The 24,558-nt window shown below is 38.8% G+C and overlaps 1 protein-coding gene across 1 annotated transcript in view; it reads left to right on the forward strand.

The window, feature by feature from the left end:
• The first annotated feature begins 14,668 nt into the window (after positions 1–14,668).
• Positions 14,669–24,558, forward strand: part of LOC134355506 (LHFPL tetraspan subfamily member 5 protein-like) — a 126,390-nt gene continuing 116,500 nt past the window's right edge. Inside the window, exon 1 of the mRNA XM_063065480.1 lies at positions 14,669–15,333. Within this exon, the coding sequence (XP_062921550.1) occupies positions 14,919–15,333 (415 nt within the window). The 5' untranslated portion in view covers positions 14,669–14,918. The remainder of the gene's footprint in view (positions 15,334–24,558) is intronic.

The following is a 24,558-nucleotide window of genomic DNA, read 5'->3' on the forward strand; positions in this document are numbered from 1 at the left end:
CTTGATATAAGTACCTCCTGTACCTAATAAAGTGGCTACTGAGTGCATCGCTTCACCTTCACTCTTAAAATTGTCAGCAGGCAGCTGCACCAGTGTGGCAACTGCAACATGGTCATACACTCGCAATGATGCCTCCAAAAATTGGTCGCTTTAAATTAAAATCAAAAACATCCACAAAGTGTAATTCTGAGATTTACATCTCGTGTCCATGTGCATCAATAATGACATTGTGAAGTGGTAAATGTTGGTCGCCAGGAAATATTGGGGCTATTGTTATAGATTTGCATTAACAACTTGTAATCAGTTTTTTAAGAAAAAGCAGCATCTGGAAAAATTTGTACACATCACAAACTGTTAGGTGAGAAATTTTTTGGAATTGCATCAGCTTTGAGGTAAATTTCATGAGATGAGATACAGAATTGTAGGATTGAAATTTAAATCAGTAAAAAAAAAGCATCCCGTCTGAGGAGAACATACTTTACTTTACTTTATTGTCGCCAAACAATTGATACTATAGCGTACAATCATCACAGCGATATTTGATCCTGCTCTTTGCGCTCCCTGAAGTACAAATCAATAGTAAGTAGTAAAGATTTAAATTATAAATCATAAATAGAAAATAGAAAAGGGAAAGTAAGGTAGTGCAAAAAAAACCGAGAGGCAGCTCTGGATATTTGGAGGGTAAGGCCCAGATCCAGGTTAGGATCCGTTCAGCAGTCTTATCACAGTTGGAAAGAAGCTGTTCCCAAATCTGGCCATACGAGTCTTCAAGCTCCTGAGCCTTCTCCCCGAGGGAAAAGGGACAAAGAAGTGTGTTGGCTGGGTGGGTCATGTCCTTGATTATCCTGGCAGCACTGCTCCGACAGCCTGCTGTGTAAAGTGAGTCCAAGGACAGAAGATTGGTTTGTGTGATGTGCTGGGCTGTGTTCACGATCTTCTGCAGCTTCTTCCGGTCTTGGACAGGACAACTTCCATGTTGTGATGCACCCTAGAAGAATGCTTTCTACAGTGCTCTATAAAAATTAATGAGGGTTTTAGGGGACAGGCCAAATTTCTTTAGCTTTCTCAGGAAGTAAAGGTGCTGGTGGGCCTTCTTGGCAGTGGACTCTGCTTGGTTGGACCAAGTCAGGTCATTTGTGATATTGACCCCGAGGAACTTAAAGCTTTTGACCTGTTCCACTTGCTCACCACCGATGTAAACAGGGCAATGCATTCCGCTACTCCTTCTGAAGTCAACAACAAATTCCTTCGTCTTGCTGATGTTGAGGGATAGGTTATTGTCTTCACACCATGCCACCAGGTTCTTAATTTCCTCTCTGTATTCAAACTCATCATTACCCAAGATACAGCCTACAATTGTGGTATCATCTGCAAACTTATATATTGATATATTGAACATACAAAATACAGAATGTTCTTCTTATATAGAAATAATTACCAAGTGGTAATAAATCAGTTAATCTGTTTTAGTGATATTGGTCAAGCTTAAATAAAGAAATTCAAGATACCACATGGAATCTTTACAATTACTTGAGAGGGCAAGAAGGGCTCTGGTTTAACATGACATCTAAAAGACTCCACCTTCATCGATGGAAAACTCCTCCAGTACCAGATGGAGGCATCATCCCCAGTTCTGTGTGCAAGTTACTGGCGTGTAACTTAGCAAAGCTGATTACGTTGCGAGAAAAGGGGAAATAAATAATAAAACCAAATCTCCAGCCTGAGGTGTAAATTATCATGTCTGATACTAACAAACTCTGCTTTGTCCCTCATTAACACATTTTGCACTATAGCTACTCAGTTAGTGTTGTATGAAATTACATGAATAGTTTGCACCATCTATAAATAATGTGCATTCTACTGGGAGAAAAAGCATTTTTAATTTTTATTGCCCCAAAATTTAGTGATCCACAGCTTTTTGATAAAGCATTATAAACAAGTTCAGTGAGTTTTCAGGCAGGTTAAGGTCCTGTAAAGCCCAAATCATACTTGGAAACTATTGATATCATGGCGTTCACTGGAAAAGTAATACCATTTGCTGGAATTCATATTATTTTAATGTAATTTTTATTTTTTATTTTTATTCAACTATAGATAATAATTATTGTAATATCAGATGTGGTGGTAATGGAATCAATTCAAGTTGATAATCTTCTGCCTCTTCAGTGTATTAATAAATGCCAAGAACTATTTACTTGGTGACACACCCTCATTCAGGTTTAAGATCTGGAAAAAAATATTTTGTACAACCTTCTACCACGCAGAGTCTATCATTCATGCAGGCAAGATTATTCTGGACTGAATTTAATTACGTCCTTTCCTAGACTTGTTTAAACTTAAGCGCCTCAGTTTTCCAAATTTGATGGAAAACAAATGAAATTCAATGAAAGTGTTGTCAAGCCTATCACCCACCATTGACCCCTATCTTTCAATTTGAATTCAAGAATAAGCTTTACTTTCAAAATCACAGATGGAAACAATTCTCATGATGTTTGCATTAAAAACATTGTAATGCTCACAGTCTCACATCTGCGTCTTGTCAAAAAAAATTTGAATGATTTCATATTTGAATGCCAGCTACACATCAGGACATCCCAGTGTGGAAACATAGATTAATCTTTAAACATATCCCAGACAGAGGATAAAACTGGAAACATGATTGATATGAGTTTACCTATGGTACCTTCATTTAAAATAAAATCAATTTAGACTGGAAGATATGTTTTATATCACTTTAGACACAGCACAGTTTCAGGATCACAAAAGAAACATTCCTTCCTTTCGTTTAAACATTTTGAATAATAAAACACATGGTGATCTTTGTATGTTTTTACTCAGTTTTAAAATATCCTTAATTGTTTATCACTTTCTTCTGTGAAGTAGTGAAAAACAACACCGTGGATGATAAGTATTACAATCCATTTGAGCTGGACAAAATGCTGGCTTTGCATGTTGTCCACTGGACATAATGTCCATGGTATAATGAGTATGTTGCAGAAGAAGCTAGGTGTGGCCTCAAGAAGGGAAGAAATAGTGTTTGGTCCCAGTATTTTCTCAAGTAAATGTCTCATGGCATTATTTTAGTGAAAAGTAGGGGATTTCTGTCAGTGTGGTGGCCATCATAAATCCTACTGGATGATGTGAGAAGTTGCTGTATATAAATTACCGTATTGCAATAGTGAATTTACATCCAAAATTCTTAACTGGCTGCAAGCCATTCTGAGACACTGACATTATTAACAGTCTAATTATAATGTGTTTCTTTAATCTATTTGAATATGCTATATGATCATGTGCTACAGTTGTAGATTTTTAGAAACTCTGCCTAACAGCATTTGAAATATTAGCTTTATCAGTCATGTGTACATTGAAACGTACAGTGAAATGTGTCGTTTTACAGACTGTGGATTGTGCTGGGGGCAGCCTGCAAGTGTTGCTCCATTTCCAGTGCCAACATAACATACCGAGAGTACTGCATCCAGGACCTTAGCAGGGAAAAATTGGTGTCCAGCAGTGCCCTGGGAAGATGCAGCCTGCGAGGGGTATGAGCGGAAACTCGTAAGGTACGCTGAGCTGTCCACAGAGGCTAAGCAACGTGGATGGAAGGTGCAGATTTTCTCAGTAGAGGCTGGCTGCAGAGGGTTTGTGGCTATATGCATGGTCAGATTGCTGAAGGGATTGGGAGTCCGAGGCCAGGGCCAGCGGCAAGCAATTAAAGAACTCTCGGAGGCAGACAAGCAAACCAGCCACTTGTCATGAATGAAGAAGAGTGACAGCAGCTGGGCCCTAAAATGACCCTTGAGTGGACAGATGTGGAGTGGGGTGCACCTGGGATGCTGGGTCGCACTGTTGAGCCCTCTGGAGATGTGGTGGGTTTAAAATGACAAAACATCTAAGAAAGGGGGGGTGCCCACCTGATGACCCCGGGAAAAATCTGCCACCCACCAAGCCCCACCTCAAGATCTCTTTGCTATGACCCGAGTTAGGATCGATCTGCTTATCAAAGGGATTCAAACATTTAGTCCTATGAGCTCGAACCTACAACTCACTAAACCTAACCGTACATTTTTTGAATGTGGGAGGAAAACTGGAACATGTGGAGGAAATCCACTTGGAGACTCCTTACAGCCAGTAGTGAGAAATGAATCCTGGTCAGTGATCTCTGATGCTGTGATGTGATTGCACTAACCGTTATACCACTGTGCCACCAGTAGTAATTTCAATAATTTACATTTCTCTCCGTATTGTTATTCTAGCATCCTGTAAATGGTAGATTCCAGCAATAAGCACAGCACATTTGAGGTGTTAGTAGCTGAAGCTGATGTGTTCATGTTTCAGCTCGTCTTCTTTGTTCATTTTCGCTCTGAAGGTCACACGACAGAGTGAGCATTATCAAAAACACCCTAGGTAATTAGTTTCTTCTCTATGTTTTGGAGAAGCAATAGATTCTGCAATGTCTTTAGCCTGTGCAATAGGTCTGAGCATAGAATTAAGAGCGGTATAAACTTTAGGTTAAAAAAAACGGGCCCAGACATGTCTAGAACTTTGGTCATTCAAGATCTAAACTCACACAGAAGATAAACCAAAACATTGCAGTGAAATATTACTGTTCCACTTCCACAATTATTTTTAAATATATGCAGTGTTACATTATGATTAAAATGAATATTTAACTTCAAATGTCATTCCCTGTTCCACCAGTAATGTACTCTGAAGTGATACCAGTGATCTCTGGAGCTAAATTTGAAAGCCCTTGGTTTCTAAAATGAGGCCCTTTGTTGATCAGGGTTGACCATTGATATTGCATCCGAGCCCTCTGCTTGAGACTCAAGCCAGGGCAGTACGATATGGAGAACAAGCTCCCCCACTCCACTCCAAAGGAGTGACAGAGACCAATACAGTTTGGCACCAGTGTGTCACAGGAGTTGCCAGTCAGCATTGAACCCAGTGTTGGACTGCTCAGTGTTTGGCGAATCAAACTCCAGATTTTTCACGGGGTTTACTCCCAAAGCCTTCCCCATGAGTGGATATAGCCGCAAGGCAGTGGAGGTTTGAGATCAGAGCTTTCCTTCTCCTAGATGAGCTGTCAACCACAGCTGGAGAGCCCCATCTGCCTGAAGCGACTGGTTTTAAGGCACCAGTAACCCACCATTGCCCCTTCTCCTGTCTGTAGAAATTGTTCCCTTGGGCTTAATAGCTAAGTCACATGTGAAGGCCAGGAGCTGGACTTAATTGCCAGGAGGCTATTTAAGACACACACTATTGGGAGCATTTAATAGATGGTGGGAGCTTATCCTCATTACCACTTCTGGCTACGACAAACTTAGGAAACTTTTTAATAAGATGGTTCTTACTTGCTTAAAGAAAAAAAAAGACAAAGTTCTTCTTAATAAATCATTACATCATGTGCCAGTTAATAAGCCAGCTCTGTTAAGCAATCAAAAGCATTGGAGCCAATTAACACTGCAGATTTTTAAATTATGTATTACTTAAGGGGGCTGCTGAATTAATAGTTAAATACTGATCAAATGCACTAACCCTGGATCTATTGCAGTCCCTCTAAACAAAACAAAATGGCTTCTATTCTAGTACTCAAATGGAAATAACATAGTTTCTAGAATTTTATTTATCCTCATGTCTAAATATTTCAGCTTTAATTCACTTTGAAAGATACTTGAAAATGGTGGTGATAAATAAAAAAGCAACTGTGTTTTGGAAGTTTATCATTCAATGTGGATAATATAAAATAATAAGGAAAGATTATAAGGGAGTTTGTAAATGTAAGAGACATGCCTAGAAATTCAAATGTACACCATTGCCTTAGCCAAAATGGAAAACAGAAATTGAATATTCATTACAGTCCTGGAAGCTGCATCCTGTTACGTTATCCAATACACATTTCCATAGATGCTGTCCTGGCCTGCTGAGTTCCTCCAGCATTTTGTGTATGTTGCTTGGGTTTCCAGCATCTGCAGATTTTCTCTTGTTTGTGTTGGACTAGTACACTGCACAATAGATGCCGTCTGGCCTGCTGAGTTCCTCCAACATTTGTGTGTGCTTCCTGTTACATTATTATTTATTATATGGTTTTGTTTAATATCAGGGAATGTATGCAGTATACAGCATGAAATTCTTAGGACCAAATGGGATTTATCCCAGGGTGCTGCAGAAAGCAAGGGAGAGATTTTTAAACACTTGCTGGGTGCAAGTGATGTACCAGGAGGGCAGAAAAAAGCAGGGCAGTATAGACAAGACTATAGACCTGTGACCTATAGATCTGTAACTATAGATTTGTGAGCTCATCATCAATGATATTGGGAAAATATTTGAGGGAGAGGATATAGATAAGCTATCATAGAACTGTTAATTTGTGGTTTATTTACAAATTCTGATGCATACAGCAACCTAACCATATAGAGGATATACTGCACATACATACTGATGTGTTCTGTCTGTTACCCTTGCAAACTCAAAATATTATCATAGTTTTAGCTAACTATCAGGGGAGAAGCAGGTGGATAAACCAGACTTTAAGTTAACCAATGGTACATTTTGTCCAGAGAAGTTTGCTACTGGAGGACAAATTACTATGAATTGAATCTTTTTTTTCCTCTTCCTATAATGCCTCTTTTTACTTTAGGTTTTCAATTGTACATTAGTCAGAAATTCTGTTATCGTACGACTTGCAAAAAAAGTGACAGGTATGTACTTTTGAATGCCACATTCATTTTTTTCCCATAAAACCAAGAAGTTGTAGCTAGTGGAAATCGAACATTAACACACAAAATGTGTTTTGTGAAAAATACTAGGAATTTTCCTGGAAACACTCATTAGGTCAGGCAGCATCTATGCTGAAAAAGGGTCACAAACTCAAAACATTGACTGTTCCTCATTCCACAGAATTTGCCTCACCTATTTTTTTCCAGCATTTTCAGATTTTATACTTGTACTCTGCAATATTAATTCTGACTTACTCTGCATTTTGTATTCTATTTTAACATTCTCCAAATCTACATTAAGGTTGTTATAATCTATGACATCTATGATTTATCTTAAGCAAAAGATTTTAAAACAACATATGACCTGCTATTATTTATTTTGTTGAGCTGACTGGTTGAATGGATTCTAGTAGAAATTCTTGATTCTGTCTGCAACTCCCAACCTGCCCAGTGCAGGAGGCAGGGAAGGAAAGAATGACATTACTTTAGATTTAAAGGCAGGTTACCAAAATTAATTAGATTATGAAGACACGTAGTCCCCTTTTATTGTCATTTAGTAATGCATGCATTAAGAAATGATACATTATTTCCTTCGGTGTGATATCACAAAACACAGGACAAACCAAGACTGAAAAAACTGACAAAACCACATAATTATACATATAGTTACAAACAGTGTAACAATACTATATCTTGATGAAGAAGTCCGTGAGCACAGTAAAGTTCAAAGTTTCTCAAAAGTCCCACATCTCACGCAGACGGACAGAAGGAAGAAAAACTCTCCCTGCCATGCCAACCACAATCCGACTCTGAGTCATCCGAAAACTTCGAGCTCCGATCAGCTCTCCGAACACCGAGTACCAAGCAGCAACTCTGCCGAACGATTCGACCTCCTTCTCAATTGCCAAAAGCAGGCAAGGCCGGGGATTTTGAGGCCTACCCTCCGAAAGATTCCCGACCACACAGTAACAACAGCAGAGGACGAGCATTTCAGAAATTTCTCCAGATGTTCCTCTGTGCTTTCACGTCCATTCTCCATCAAATCAGAATTGTCCACGGCCCCTATTTAACAGATACGACATCATTTTTCACCGGAGAGCTGCGCACGCGTGGCACGCTGCCATCTTCTCCTCCTGCCTATAATTACACAATAAGCTCATGAGGAATGACATTTACACTGCTGACTTGCCTGATTACAGGAAGCTGTGCATTTTTCAAGCAACCCTAGGGTGGCATAGTGGCTCAGTTTGGCTGCTCCTGTGACCCAGGGTCAGTCCTGACTTCTAGTGTTGTCTGAGAGCAGTTTGCACATTCTACACAATTTCAAGTGAAGAGGCTTGAAGGACTGTTTTCTAATTCAATCCATATCAGGGCCACAGAGTTACAGCAGGGAAACAAGCTCATCCACATCAACTATGAAGCAAGTGCACAGGTTTCCACCCCTGCTTTCCTGCCACATCCCAACGATAACCGGTCTCTGTGAATTGCACTAGTGTACGAAAGTTGTAAAATCTCAGGAGTTATGGGAATAAAATGGGCTGATGTTGTATCAGTGTAAATGAGTGCTTGATGGTCATAGAATCCTACAGCATAGATTCCATTCCAACCAATGGGTACCCTTACGTATTTACTCCCATCGTGTAACACTCAGTGCCTAGCCCTCGAAGCCTGTGATTCAAATGTTCATCTTCTAGACTCTTCTAAAATGCTGTCAGTGACTCAGCTTCAAATGTACTTTCAAGCAGTGTATTCCAGGTATGTACTTCTCTGGATGAAGAAAGTCCCCCTCATGTTGCCTCTGAATCTTCTCCTACGTCCTCTGATTTTAATTACCTTTTACAGAGGGGAACATTTCCTTCTGTCTACCCTGTCTGCAGTGTATCCCATCATAAATTAATTCAATAATACCCTAACATGGGACAAAGTCATTATAAGCTACTCTGGATAAGTTTCTCATGCATTTTTGCAGTTTCAAAGCGTCCGATCAAAAGAAGATCTTTAAATCTACTGCATCTGTTAGGCCACCAATAGCAATTTTCCATACCTTTAGGAAGAACTTATGCAAGACAACTAACTAAAAATATAATTTCTATCACTCTTAAGGAGCTTGTTTAGGAGTGAGCTATCATTTGTTCAAATTGTAAATTGTAAATGAGCCACATATTTTGAATTTCTGTTTCTGGTTCGAGATTGTTTATTGCCATTCTTCAGTACACAAGTGTAAAGAAGAATGAAATGATTGTTACTCCGGGTCTGATGCAGTATAAACAAAACACAATATGTATAAAGAACATAATTTTAAAAATCCATTAAATCCTCTTAAATCATAGTTCTTTTATTTACATGTGTACTTTGAGCGTTTCTTTAACTAATCTCTCAAACGCTTTGTATGATAAAAATAAAGTCAGCAACTAGGTTGGAACTGTGGGCAGTATGAATAGACTGAGGAAAATCCTGGGCTTTACTTTGAATCTACAAAGGCATAACAATATGAGAAAGATAAACATCAAAATTACAATGGGCCATTCAAATATCATTTTCTGTTTCTACCAGGATGGGCATTCAACACAAACTATCAATACCTGAAGTAAATAATGGCAAAACTAAGAAACGTAAAACAAATTATTAGAATTCGCCTCTGTGGGACTTTGAAAACATGTAATTTGGTGATACCGATCAGACTGAAAATGTTCTAACATTGATATAGTAGCCACTGTAGAGAACTGATAAAAATATCACCTTAACAATATGGTTCTGAAAAAAAAACCTGGCTTTGTGCATAGCTTAAGCTGATTATCTGTGATGGCATTCAATAAAAAAGATACTTACAAGTTTTCATTACAAGGTCTGTGTATCTGTTTATGAGAAGTCAGAGGAAAGCCAAAGCAGGGAAAATGGCAAAAAAGATCAAAAGGAAACCTATCCTCCATTGCGGTATTTACTCCTGGTGGTATGTTATTTATAATGTATGAACAAGCTACTATTAATTTAACAAAATACTTGTTCCATTCTAGCAACATATTACCCCAAGCCCACCACCTGTTTATCCCCATCTTAACGGTCACAAATGTTCATATTACCTGGATTCCTGAAACTGATTAAGGAATAATGGCTCATACATTCAAATGAATAGCCATTCTACTCTGCACCTTTATCAGTGCCAACAATTCACTCTGCATATCTTCCTTATAATGAAGAATCTTCTTCTATTAATTTACAATACATTGGCATTCTCTTGCCCTTGAGAGGAAATTGCAAAGGATCTCTTTGAGCTATTACAGACCTTTCAGTAAAGGTACACCAACAATATCTTTTGGTAAGGAATTCCATGATTGTGATGGAAAGGAAGGTTATTACTAGGGACATTATGAGAGTTCAAGATGTATATCTTAATACGTTGCTCTAAAAAAATCCTTGAGACATATCCTGGGGCTGAGATGATTGGCATTCCACAACATTCTCCTGTTATACATAGTATGAACCTGGTCTCTAGTGATTTTTTCTTTTGATTCCATTTAACTTATATATCCTTCTTCAAGTATCTTTTATCTCCTGAACTCTCTTCCTGAAGGACATTGATGTGCATTTCCATTGTAGTTGGAATTTCTCAGCACTCTACAACAAGCATACTTAATCCTTCATGATATGAGCAGACTACTTGGCTGTGGGTAGTGAGCAGCAAAGGTAAACCTAATGAAGCTCACAAAATTGCCTTTCAAGAGTTGTATGCACAAAATTGTGGGTGGGCGTTTAAGAGTTACGGGAAGGGCTGAGGACTGGGAATGGAATCCGGCATATTACCTCAGGAAGATGGGACAAAGAGTGTATGGGCAAGAAAGGGACTGAAAACAATGAGAGGGAAGGTAGTCAAGGGCTCCTTTTCCTGACCCCACATATGTTTGAATGTGTGTTGGGCATATATACTGCAGAGCCAAGCCTTGGTTTCCTTTAGAGTCTGAGGTTTGGAATGTCACCAAAGGCTTTAGCAAATTTCTATAGATATATCATGATGAGCATTCTGACTGGTTTCATCACCTCCTGGTATGGAGGTCTCAATGCAAGTGATCAGCAAATGCTGCAGAGGGTTGCAGATTTAGCCACCTCCACCATGACACTCGACATTGCTTCAAGAAGTTGGCATCCATCTTAAGGACCCACATTACCCAGATCATGCCCTCTTTTCATTTCTACTATGTACAGGAGCCTGAAGATGCACATTCAAAATTTTAGGGACAGATTCTTCCCCTCCCTGACTTGATTTCAACAAGTCTACATCTCAAATGAAAAATAATAAGGTCTTAAAAGGTACTTCTGCTAAATTTCCAAAATGTATTAATGAAAAACTTCAGTCACAAGTCGACATCTTCATTGCCTACATCTAGGAAGAAAAGATTCTAGGAGACAGAAATACATTAATTGCGACCATATTCAAGAAATTAGACTAGTCCTTACTAGTAACCATATAGGGGTCTTTCTGGTGTTGCAAGGACCCTTCTCAAATGGCTGAAGATCTGTTCACTGAGTAAGGACTCAATCCGTTCAGAGATAGAGTGCATGTGGTTTCCACCATACGAGAACTCCAGGGAAAAATAGAATTCAGCACAAGCAACTATATTTGACCTTATCAACGTCAGCAAATCCTTTCTTTCCATCATTTGGGAAGCACTGTGGAACTGCCTCATGAGCTCTGTGATAACATGTATACCATGAGAATAACCAGTATGTGTATAACAGAACCTTTTGCAGTGAAGACCGGTATCAAACAAGACCGTAACATCATACAAACTCTTTTTTCTTCCAAATCTTTTGCTTCTCACATCCAAAAAATGTGCAAATAGTGTAGAATTAATCTTCGGCATTAGAGCAATATTAGTCAACCTATGGCAACTACACTCCAGAAGCAAGGTTACCCAAATGTCAGAAGTCAAAATGCAGTTTTTAGATGATCTCCAACCCATCACTGGGGTGTTTGGGGTGTCCAGGGAGGCGTTGCACCCCTGGGAAGGGGCTTGTCTTATCCACCCTGGGGCAGCTCACTCATCTTCAATCCCCACCGGATACTCAGCTCCCACCTGTGGCTCCAAGTAGCTGTTTGCATGTCACAGCGGCCACACCTCAGTACACCACTTTGACAGGTGTGCTAAACCAGGTGAGGATAGCTGGTGGCCTCATGCCCCAGTATGATGCTTGTTCATACCACTGGACCCAGACTTCTGAGGTCAAGAGAGTGGACCTGCCCCAGTGCAACTGCCTTTCTGCTTTAAAAACATTCCTGCACGTGTCCTGCCATTATCAGACATGATGGACAACCACCAAGCCATCATAATTTTTATAAAGCATGAGCTTACACTCAACATGCAGAAGGCCCAGCTCTCCGCCAACCTACCCTGCTTCACCACACTGTTCCCCAATATCCATAGGTGGCATCTCAAGGCACTGGAAAATTACCAACAATGCTGTTCCTGCAAAATCTTTAAAATTTGCTGCAAGGATAAGCAAACCAACATCAGTCACCAAGTTGCAGTATCCCATTACTGGTACACCTGTTCACGCTCAAAGGCCAAACTTCATGTGTTCAGTGTATCTTCCTGGGCCTACATCCTCAATACTGAGGTCCAAGTGACACTCCATCAGCAACATTTGGCAGAGCACATCAATCACTTGCCCAACATCAGACAATTGAAATGGACACTAATCTAAGCTGTCATGGGAAGAGACGACTAAACTGTCAGAGGGTAAGATTCAAGGATATGCTCAGATCTTTCTTGAAGAAGCACAACATCCGTAGTGACAGAACATCCCCAATGACACATCACAATCTCTGTTTCAGGGAGAACACCTATCTAACCACCCATGATACAAAAGGTTTGAGTGTTAGGTGGTGGGATCACCAGCCACTGACCTGATCACATTGCTACTGTACTAACATAGCCAGCCCAAATGAGTATTTGGTCAATGCTGATCCCCAGGATAATGATGATGATGGAGCTGCCAATGGTAATACCATTAAATTTCAAGGGAAGGTGTTTGGATTCCCTCTTGCTGAGCAACTCCTTTTTTTTCCTCTGGTGACGAATATATTACCTGCCACTTATCAGTGTATGCAGGGATTGTTGTCTTGGTCTGGATGATTGCTGGCATGAGCTGCAGTATTTTATATATTGTAAATGAAATCATACATCTGGCAGTCATCAGGAAACACATTCGCTGCATGCTTAATGATCAAAGGAAGGATATTTATGAAGAAGCTGAAGATAGTTGGGCCAGGAACAATGTCCTGAGGAACTCTGTAAGACCATAAGGCATGGAGCAGAATTGGGCCATTTAGCCTATTAAGTCTGCTTCACCATTTCATCATGACTAATATATTATCCCAAGAAACATACACAAAAGGCTGGAGGATCTCAGCAGACCAGGCAGCACCAACGGAAAAGAGTGAATAGTCAATGTCTCAGGCCGAGACCCCCCATTGAGGACTATTAAAAAAAGATGCAAAGAAAAAAAGATTTTCTCATGATTGTAACATATTATCCCTCTCAACCCCATTCTCCTACCTTCTTCTTATAATCTTTGATGCACTTATTAACCAAAAACTTCTCAAATTGTGCTTTCGATATACTCATTGATATGACATCCCCAGCCATCTGTGGCGATGAATTCCACAGATACACCACTCTCTGGCTAAAGAAATTCTTCCTCATCTCTGTTCTAAAAGGATGTCCTTCTATTCAGAGGCTGTGCCCTCTGGTTCCAGGTTCCTTCACGAGAGGAAACAACCTTGCTCTGTCCACTCTATCTAGAACTTTAGCTATTTGCTGGGGCTGGGGTGATTAATTTCTAACAATCAGAACCATATTCCTTGTTGTAGGTTTGTCTCCAGCCATTGCTATATTGTCCATTTGGTGTCCATTGACTTAGGTTTTTCCAGAGCTGTTTGATTCCACATTTGTTCAAATACATCCTTAATATCATAGGCAGTCACTCTAACTTCACCTCTAGAATTCAGGTCTTTGGCCTGAACACTAAGGGGTGAGATTTTGAGTGAAGTGTCCTGTTAAAAAAAACAAACTGGATATGAAAAAATAAGCGCCATGTGATGACACCATTGAAAGCAGTTCCCATCTCTTTGCTAATGGTTGAGAGGAGAATGAAATGGGCAATATTTCACAAGGTTAGATGACAGTATTGTAATTATACTGCAACAGTTTGGCTAAACACTTGCAAAGAGTTAGTGGTATTTATAACAAGCACAATAAAACCACATATTACTCAGTAGCAAGTTGTTTTAAATTGACACAGTACTTTCTAATATGCAATCATATCAAGACTTGCTCCTCAAATGGAGTTGAGGGAGAAGATGGAGAATCACAAATAGAATTAGTTTAGGATTCAGTCTTTATACCTGATTTCATATCAACATTGCAACACTGGGCATTTGTGATTGAAAAGTAAAATTGTTATACCCCTATTTACATCTCTACAATATTTACAATATCCTTCAATCTTAATTAAAATATATGAGACGAAAAATCATTTTCCATCATAGTGACAATCCGAATCTATATTCGTGTATTATTTATATGTCACAAATGGTTACCACGAAATTTGCATTTGTCTGCATTATCAACTACCGTTATTTCCTTTGGAGTTTTCAGGCAGATTGTTTCATATGACTATACATCAAACTGCAATATTTTCGTACCTAAAGGACCCGGTAATCAAAATTTAATTATGACCGTTTCACTAACCTAAATAAAGTTTTGATCGACCATTTGTTGATTTACATTTAACTGTCTGTTCACCTGTATCAAATAATAGAGCATGGTCGATAAGGATTTTCTCAAATCGAGTAGTTGCCTTTTTAATAAGGCAGACTTCCCTGACTCTGCTCTGGGAGGCGCCTGTGGACGTCAATTTCGCGTCACTCTCAAACTCTTCAGATGAAGCTGTCCACGGTGCTGAAACTCTCGGCTCGCTTAAACCTTTCGCAGTCAGCCAATTTTTGACTAAGGCTACGGGATCTGGAACCGAGACGGAAAACGCGGGAGATGACAATAATTAATTGAGTATTGTTCAGAGCCAGCAGTCAGTTTCCTTAGCAACATGACTCAAGACAAAGCCGAGAAAGCATCTTAGGTGACGAATATCACCCGCATCAAAAAGAGAGCAAAGCACGAACTGAAAAAAAAACACAGAAGAATGGGGGACAAAATGCTTCCGGCCCAAGAAGCTGCTAAGATCTATCACACTAATTATGTGAGAAATTCCAGAGCAATTGGTGTTCTTTGGGCGATTTTCACCATTTGTTTTGCCATTATAACTGTGGTCATTTTTATCCAACCCTACTGGATTGGGGACAGCATCAATACTCCCCAAGCTGGCTACTTCGGACTATTTCATTACTGCATCGGGAACGGACTGACCAGGGAGCTAATCTGCAAAGGGAGCGCCCTAGATTTCAGCTCTATTCCTTCAGGAGCTTTCAAAACTGCCATGTTCTTCGTTGGCATCTCCATGCTTCTGATTATCGGCTGCCTCGTCTGCTTCAGTCTCTTTTTCTTTTGTAACTCAGCCACTGTCTATAAAGTCTGCGCATGGATGCAACTTGCCTCAGGTAAGTTTCCATCTCTTGCCATGCGGATTGTCGTTCTGTTTTTCCACTATCACTCCCGCGTAATAAGCCTTGTTATAATCCAGGCAGTTATTTCCAATGTTTCGAAGATCCGATCTTGCTTCGGAAATTTCATTTACTTTTGCCACCTCTGCTTGGTTGTTAACAGAGATCTATATAGTTGGCGATTTTATTTACCATCCTGCCCATTCATCGCATCATTGCATGATAGATTTCTGAACCACCGCATATCCATCGCATGTGTGTTCAAAGTTATTTTGTGTTGTAGAGTTATGGATCCATGGCAGAAGATGATTTGCAATAAGAAATTCTTAGAAATGCATCATTTATGTTTGTGAAGGAAATCTTCAAAATCTGCCTACAGTTTTAAAGTCACTGGATAACAGCTGTTTTTCCTACTTTAGTTGATCAACAATTAATGTTACATTACTGGTTTGATATTGACCGGCAGATTGAAGCCTTCAATATATTACCGTTATTATTTTAACAACAGTTGCTCAATGTTGTTACTGACTTTTCCATTAAATATATATTCCAATAGAACTGGTAATAAGAAAACTACCATGAACATTTTCGGCCTGTAGTTGAGGTTAATGCGAACCCCTTCTTCAAAATTTATTACATTATTTGAACTTCAGAAGCTCAGATATGCATTTGAAGATCACAAATGCTTTGAATGCTATTATAGTGACAAGTGATCTGGCTACACCTTCATGCCCCCTATCGCTACCCCTTCCTCAAAGCAAAAGTAGAGCCCAATTATTGGAATAATTTTTCACATTTCCTCCATTGGTTGGTACGTGCATGGGCATACCAGACTTAAGTTCCCATAAAGCAATATTTTTAGTAGTTACAGCAACAGGTCACCACCATATCCAATTGCTAATTATGTGAACACATATCAGTGGGAACAACTAATAGATGACTCATTCACTACCTTACTGAAGGCTTGACAATTTACTAGAAGAATTACATATGATAGTAAAAATGTAGACAGTATTTAGTCTCAGAAGACTAAAATATATAGAAAATTCACTATGTAAAATAATAATAAGAATTGAATGGGTTGGAATAGTGAGTGATCAGTATAATATAATACTTAAAATTAAATAATTTGAAGAAAATCATTTTTCTTGAAATTCTGCCTTTAAAATACACACACACATAATCTGAAATTTTACTACTCCATTTTACTTACTATCAAAATTAAGATTTAGTGTTGCAATTATGAGGAGTTTAGGCAGAACAGACAACAAAGAATAAATCTTTAGTGAAATCACATGGGGCTTTATATGAAGTGCGTACATCCAATCGTTTGGCACGTGAATTGATGAGACAATTGATGAGAGTGATTGATGAGGCAATTGTATCAGAATGCCTCATTTCCCATAATAGTTTTGCAGCACCAATATTTAGTAACATTTGTCAGGGCTCTGCAAGTGATATGTAGGTATCTTGAGACATGCCTCATAAAGCTGAGCTTTCTCATTCGTAGTTTGAGTGTGCCATTGACTGCACAATGATCTGGGCACATCTTCTACCTGATGGTTCCTTCAGCCTACTTCATCTTTCAAAGCTAACCCAGAACGTATCTGAAAAAAGTGCTAGCAAAATGCAGCTGAACAGGCTTCAACTGTACAGGATTCAGCTGTCACCAGAAAAGTCCTCTTTACTGCAAATAATCACACATGGTGTTCAAATGGCTCTCTGAGCTTTTTGTATAAACCTCAAGTTTTTTATATAAAAAGAAAACAACTGTGTTGAGTAGTTAGGTAGTATGATCACAGAAACAGCATTATGCATGTCAGTCATGATGAACTAGCATGAAGTTATGAGATGTCTTTATTACACAATTGTCACAGGTGCTCCTATATTCAAAATACAATGAAAAAACACATAATCAGATGTTAGAGCCATCCATTGCCCCAGAAATAATGCCCGCAATGTACATTCCTTCTTTTAACAGTGGAGGACCATTTCATCATGGCTACCCCACAATCTCTTCATGATACTTATTCCAGTTTCATTGCCTTAAATGTTAACTGTTTTTCTAATCACAAATGCTTCCTGTGCTGCTGAGTAACTCCACTGTTTTCCAGTCTTATCTCTGTTTTTCAACTTCTGTAGTTTAAGTTTCCTTACCAACAAAATCTGACCTTGTAGCTTTGCCAGACATTAATTTATTAAAAATAATGGTTGCGTACAGTGCTCATTTGTGTGAAATATGTCATGAACCCTGTACAAAATGTAAATAAGGTGAACAACATGGTTATTTTTATCACACCACCATAATGTGTCCTTAACCCTAAGCCCAAGAGAGATCTGGAATGGCTTGTAGTCATCTTACAGCAAACTGGACCTGCCTAAAGAGAGGATGGGTCATTTGGTGTATCAGCTCTTCAATTTCAAAATGATCAATCTAATTTCTCCTCTCGGCCGGTGCATAAGACTGTAAGAATTCAGAGCAGTTACAATCCATTTGGTTCTTTGAGCTTGCTCTGTCATTCATCAAGACTGATCTTCTACCTCGGTACCTTTGATTTGCATGGTGCCATCCTTTGAATGCAATCAGTGACCAAGTCTCCACAATCCTTCAGAGCAAAGAATTTCAGGGAGATTTTCCACTTCTGGAGTGAAGAAATGACTTCTCCATCCCTGATGGTGCACAACTTATTCTGAGACTCTGCTACTTGGTTCTAGACTGCTCAGCCAGAGGGAAAATTCTCCCAGCATCCTACCTGTTGAGTTTGAAATAAGTTTGAACACTTCAATGAGATTTCTTCTACATTTTTAAATTCTAGGGAATACAGCCTGGTCTATTGAATTTCCTGTGGGAAATGCACATTCTCAGAACCAGACTAATGAATCTTCCCTGCACCCATTTTGATAAGCATGTCCTTTATTAATGAAGGAGATCAAAAACTGAATACAATGGTCTCGGTGCAAAAGTTCCCATTTAAGTGCAGTAATAGAGAGCATCATCCTGTTTGCTATTCTAATGTTTGCTGTTTCTGCTTGATGTCTTTCAGTGACCTCTGCCCCAGGTCACTTCAAACTTCAGTATTACTCAAACTCTAAATAGTAAAAATACTCTGTTTTTCTATTTTGTACATCAACATTAATAACTTCATATTTCTCATTATATTCCATCTGCCACATTTTCACCCACTTATTCAATCCTCTATGCTCTAATGAAGCCTAGAGTCATAGAGTCAAAGAGACGTACAACACAGGAACAGGCCCTTTGGCCCATCTTGGCCATGCCAAACCTATTTAAACTGTCTACTCCCATTGACCTGCACTGGGACCATAGTCCTCTATATCCCTACTATCCATGTACCTATTCAAACTTGTGCTGCCCACTTGTGCTGGCAGTTCATTCCAAACTCTCATGACCCCCTTGAGTGAATAAGTTTCCCCTCATGTTCCCCTTAAACTTCTTACCTTTCACCCTGAAGCCATAACCTTTAGCTGTAGTCCCACCCAACCTCTGTATATCTGTACAGCCTCTGTACATTTTCCTCCCTACTCAAAGATAAGATTATAAGCCAATATGGTGTTATGGTCTACTCAAATATCATGTAAATCTTAGATCAAGTATGACATTTACATTGGTTAATTTACTGATTAAGTGCTGGAATAGCTGAGACCTGAACAGCAATCCCAGTACTATTCACAGCCTGCCACCCAAAAATACAACATAGAAAGAACACAGAAAACCTACAGCACAATACAGGACCTTCAGCCCACAAAGCTGTACCGAACATATCCATACCATAGAACTACCTAGGCTTACCCATAGCCCTCTATTTTTCTAAGCTCCATGTATCCATCCAGGAGCCTCTTAAAAGACCCTATCATTTCCACCTCCACCACCACTGCTGGCAGCCCATTCCACGCACTCACCACTCTCTGCATAAAATACTTACCCCTGACATCTCCTCTGTACCTTCTTCCAAGCACCTTAAAACTAGGTCCTCTCGTGCTAGCCATTTCAGCCCTGGAAAAAGCCTCTGACTATCCACACAATTTTTTCAATATTTTTATTAGCTTCCACAGAAAGATGCAGAGTAAAAGAAAGTATATATAAAGGTTGAAGAAAAAAATTACCAATTACATTATATCCATTCATAATAACAATCTCATTGCCCCGTATTCATGTAGGTTAGTCAAAGTTATATTGAAATATACTAAATTATTACAAAAAAAAAAGAATCTAACCCCTACCAAGTTCGAAGCTGTTTATTAAGGAGGAAAAAAAACCTTCTCATATAATAAAAATTAATATTAGCCAACATCTAAATTTAAACAACAAATTGAGGGCTTTGAAAGTTTTGAAAATAATTCAGTTTTTATAATATCTGAGGTTATTCTAACATTGTATTTCCAAAAGACTTCCAGATGAGAGCAATTCCAAAGCATATGAAGTGAGTTTCCGTCAGAAGATTTACATCTCTGACAATTAGGAGAGGCATTATGATATATTTTGTGCAGTCTATGTGGAGTGTAGTAGGTCCTGTTAAAAATATTAAACTGTATTTGTCGATGTTTAGTTGAAATTAATACAGTTTGAGATATTTGAAGGATATTACACCAATCAGCATCATTGTAATTGCATTCAAGATCTGATCCCCACTTATTTTTGGTATCACTCTTAGTATAGATTGGCAAGTTACTGTTTAAAATAAAACAAATAAATAAATAAATAAGACCCTTTGTAGTGTACGGGGCTTCACTAAGCAAGTGCTTTTCAAAACGGGATTCTATTGGAATTTGTGGATAGCCTGTATAACTGTTAGGGACCCAGTGTCTAATCTGAAAATATTTAAATAAATTATGATTTGGTAGATTAAATTTACCAGACAATTTTTGAAAACTGGCAAAGTTAACTTGGCTATAACCACAGATATTATAAAAACCGAAATTTCATTTGATTTGGATTTTGGGAGATCTACAAGGTCTTAATGTGAACTACAATAAAAAATACTTTATATTGCTTGTGGCTGGGAAAAGTGTATCCTACAAAACTGGAAATCTGAATTTCCTCCCTCAGTCAGGCAGTGGTTAAATGAGTTAACATCCTGTAGTAAACCTGAAAAGATCTTGTATAGTGTGAGGAGGAAACCAGCAACATATGAAAAGATCTGGTGCTCATTTTTGGCCTTATTACCATCATTACACCCCCTCAGTTACTGAATTAGTATGGATACCCGCCTTCCCGTACTTCTACTATCTGCTTAGTGTAGTAATATATACTTCATTAATACACATTAGGACCTCATACCTTACTTGATTGAATTTTATTTTTGCTATTTTTCAATTGGGAACGAGGAAGAAATTTTTACCATACCAGGGTTATGGGTGGGTGGGGGGGGGGGGGAGGGAGTATTTTGTTTTTTGTTTGTTTTTTTTTTCTTATGTGTATCTGAAAAATAAAGCATTTTTTGTGCTTCAATAAAAAAAATCTATATAAAAAAAAGAAAATAATTCAGAAAGGGTCCCAAAATGTTTGAAAGTCTTGACGAGATTCAGAAATTGAACAACGAATCTTCACTAAATCTAAGCGTGATGTAACATCGCATAACCATTGAGCATGAGTAGGAGGAGAAACATCTTTTCATTTAAACAAAAGCACCCTCCTAGCTATAAGAGAGCTAAAGGCCAAAATGTGTCTTCAACTTGATATCTTGTCCTACAACAATACCGAATAGGGCCGTCAGAGGATTAGGCTTAAAATTGACTTTGAAAAGTAAAGGAAAAGTTTGAAAAACTTCTTCCAATATTTTTCAAGACATGGACAAGTCCAAAACATATGAATTAACAAAGCTTCTCAATTATTGCATCTGTCACAGTAGGGAGATATATCCGAATAAAAGCAAGATAGTTTATCTTTAGTCATATGGACTCTATGTACCACCTTAAATTGTATGAAGGAATGGCGAGCACATAGCGATGATGTATTAACCAGTTTAAAATTTTCATTCCAAGTTTCCTCAGATATTGATGTCTGTAAGTCTTGTTCCCAGAGATTCTTAACTTTGTCTAAAGGAACATTCCTCGTCTTCAGTAAAATACCATAAATATTAGATATTGAACCATTATAAAAAGGTGTCAAATTAAAAATTACATCTAGTAAGTTCTTATCTAAGCTTATAGGAAATGTGCATTATTGAGATCTTAGAAAGTCTCTAATGTGTAGATATCTAAAAAAGTGAGTTTTGGGTAGGTTATATTTAGCTGACAATTGCTCAAATAAAAAAAATTTCCTGCAACAAACTTATCCCTAACATTTCCTCTGGACCTACTTCCAAGCACCTTAGAATTATGCCCATTGTGCCAGCCATTTCAGCCCTGGGGAAAAGCCTCTGACTATCCACATGATCAATGCCTCTCATTATCTTGTACACTTCTATCAGGTCATCTCTCGTCCTCTGTCGTTCCAAGGAGAAAAGGCCGAGTTCACTCAACCTATTCTCATAAGGCATGCTCCTCAATCCAGACAAAATCTTTGCAAATCTCCTCTGCACCCTTTCTATGCTTCCACGCCCTTCCTGTAGTGAGGTGACCAGAATTGAGAACAGTACCCCAAGTGGGGTCTGACTAGGGTCCTATATAGCTGCAATATTACCTCTCGGTTCTTAAACTCAATCCCACAGTTGATGAAGGCCAATGTTCCGTATGCCTTCTTACCCACAGAGTCAACCAGCATGGCAGCTTTGAGTATCCTATGGACTCGTACCCCAAGATCCCTCTGATCCTCTACACTGCCAAGAGTCTTACCGTTAATGCTATATTCTGCCATCATATTTGACCCACCAAAATGAACCATCTCACACTTATCTGGGTTGAACTCCATCCGCCACTTCTCAGCCCAGTTTTGCATCCTATCAATGTCCCATTGTAACCTCTGACAGCCCTCCACACTATCCACAACACACCCAACCTTTGTGTCATCAGCAAATTTACTAACCTATCCCTCTACTTCCTCATCCAGGTCATTTATAAAAATCAGTAAGAGTAGGGGTCCCAAAACAGATCTTTGAGGCACACCACTGGTTACCAAACTCCATGCAGAATATGACCCATCTACAGCCACTCTTTGCCTTCTGTGGGCAAGCCATTTCTGGATCCACAAAGCAATGTCCCCTTGGATCCCATGCCTCCTTACTTTCTCAATAAGCCTTGCATGGGGTATTTTATCAAATGCCTTGCTGAAATCCATATACACTACGTCTACTGCTCTACCCTCATCAATGTGTTTAGTCACATCCTCAAAAATTTCAATCTGGCTCGTAAGGCACGACCTGCCTTTAGCAAAGCCATGCTGACTATTCCTAATCATATATTATGCCTTTCCAAATGTTTATAAATCCTGCCTTTCAGGATCTTCTCCATCAACTTACCAACCACTGAAATAAGACTCACTGGCCTATAATTTCCTGGGCTATCTCTACTCCCTTTCTTAAATAAGGGAACAACATCCGCAACCCTCCAATCCTCTGGAACCTCTCCCATCCTCATTGATGATGCAAAGGTCATCACCAGAGGCTCAGCAATCTTCTCCCTTGCTTTCCACAGTACTCTGAGGTACATCCTGTCCAGTCCTGGTGACTTATCCAACTTGATGTTTTCCAAAACCTGCAGCACATCCTCTTCCTTAATATTTACATGCTCAAGTTTTTTAGTCTGCTGCAAGTCATTCCTATAATCGCCAAGATCCTTTTCTGTAGTGAATACTGAAGCAAGATATTCATTAAGTACTTCTGCTATCTCCTCTGGTTCCACACTCACTTTTCCACTGTCACAGTTGATTGGTCCTATTCTCTCACGTCTTATCCTCTTGTTCTTCACATACTTGTAGAATGCCTTGGGGTCTTCCTTAATCCTGTCCACCAAGGCCTTCTCATGGCCCCTTCCGGCTCTCCTAATTTCATTCTTAAAAATAATTTATTTATTTCCACCATTTGTTTTCTGTTTGATAACCAAATCTCAGTATGTTACTGCCAACAGTATGTCACCAGGTGCTCTAATTTAATGATCTACAGTATCTTCTGTATGAGACCTTATCAAAGACAGTGTCAAAATCCAAAAACAAAACATACGATGGTTCCTTCTAATCTTCACTTGTCACGTGCTCAAAGAACTTCAGCAGAAATATTTTGTCATTACATCCTTCATTTCAGCATATAGCATTTTCTCTATTATTGGTGTTAAATCAACACACCAACAGCTTATTTTTTTTCTTATTGCTCCTTAAATAGTGGGCTCACATTTGCTGTCATCTGATCCACAAAAACTATTCCAGAACCTTTTGACATTTTGAAGACAGTGAAGTGTTCATCGCCTCTTTCCAAAGTCTAGGATGTTAATCATTAGATTCTTGCATTTGATCAACTTTTAGATTGACATTTAGTTAGTAATTTCTTTAACTTCCACTTTTTCATTATGTGTTTGCTCCGTGCAATTCTTGGCAGTTTCTGTGCACCCTCTTCCATGAATACAGACAGAAAGTAGTTGTTTAACTCAGTCAACATGTCCTTATTCTAGATATAAATTCTCTGTTTTCAGTCTGCATTTCATTTGTCACAGCTCGGGCTCTTGGTACAGGTTCTCCTTTAAAAACTACAAACTGACTAATCCAGCATTGTTCTCTTCAGATTTTGAATGTAAGTTACAAGATTTCGTTGCCGCATACCTTACCTTAGCACATCTCTGCCTGTAGTTCATCCTGCATGGTTTCCAATAAAATTTCTGTTGAAGAGTCTCTGACCAGAAATGTCAAGTCTGTTTTTCTTCCCACAGATACAGCAGGCCTGCTGAGTATTTACAGCATTTTCTGTTTTCATCCAAGTCCACATTCACCAGACAGTTTTATCTGTGCCTACTGCCTGTGCAACCAAAAGTGTAGGTCCTGGTAGTTTCAACGTCACCCACCACTGCTCATTTATTATTGCAAATTAACTTACGACCAACTACCATTTTATTTTAATTTGTTCTTTTCAAATATTCCCTTGTCATGCTGTTGCAACTTATACGTAGCAATATATTCTTTATTCCTGTCTTCTATTCTAATTTCCTTCACTCGTCTGCTTACATTCCTAACCATATATCCCCTTGCTATTGGTTCTCCAATTAGTAGTAGTTATTCTTAAATAAATGATTGAATATTTTAAAAGAAATTTTATTTGATTAGCTACAGAGAGACAA

The sequence above is a fragment of the Mobula hypostoma genome, chromosome 13 (genome assembly GCF_963921235.1).
Source record: "Mobula hypostoma chromosome 13, sMobHyp1.1, whole genome shotgun sequence".
NCBI classification, from domain to species: domain Eukaryota; kingdom Metazoa; phylum Chordata; class Chondrichthyes; order Myliobatiformes; family Myliobatidae; genus Mobula; species Mobula hypostoma.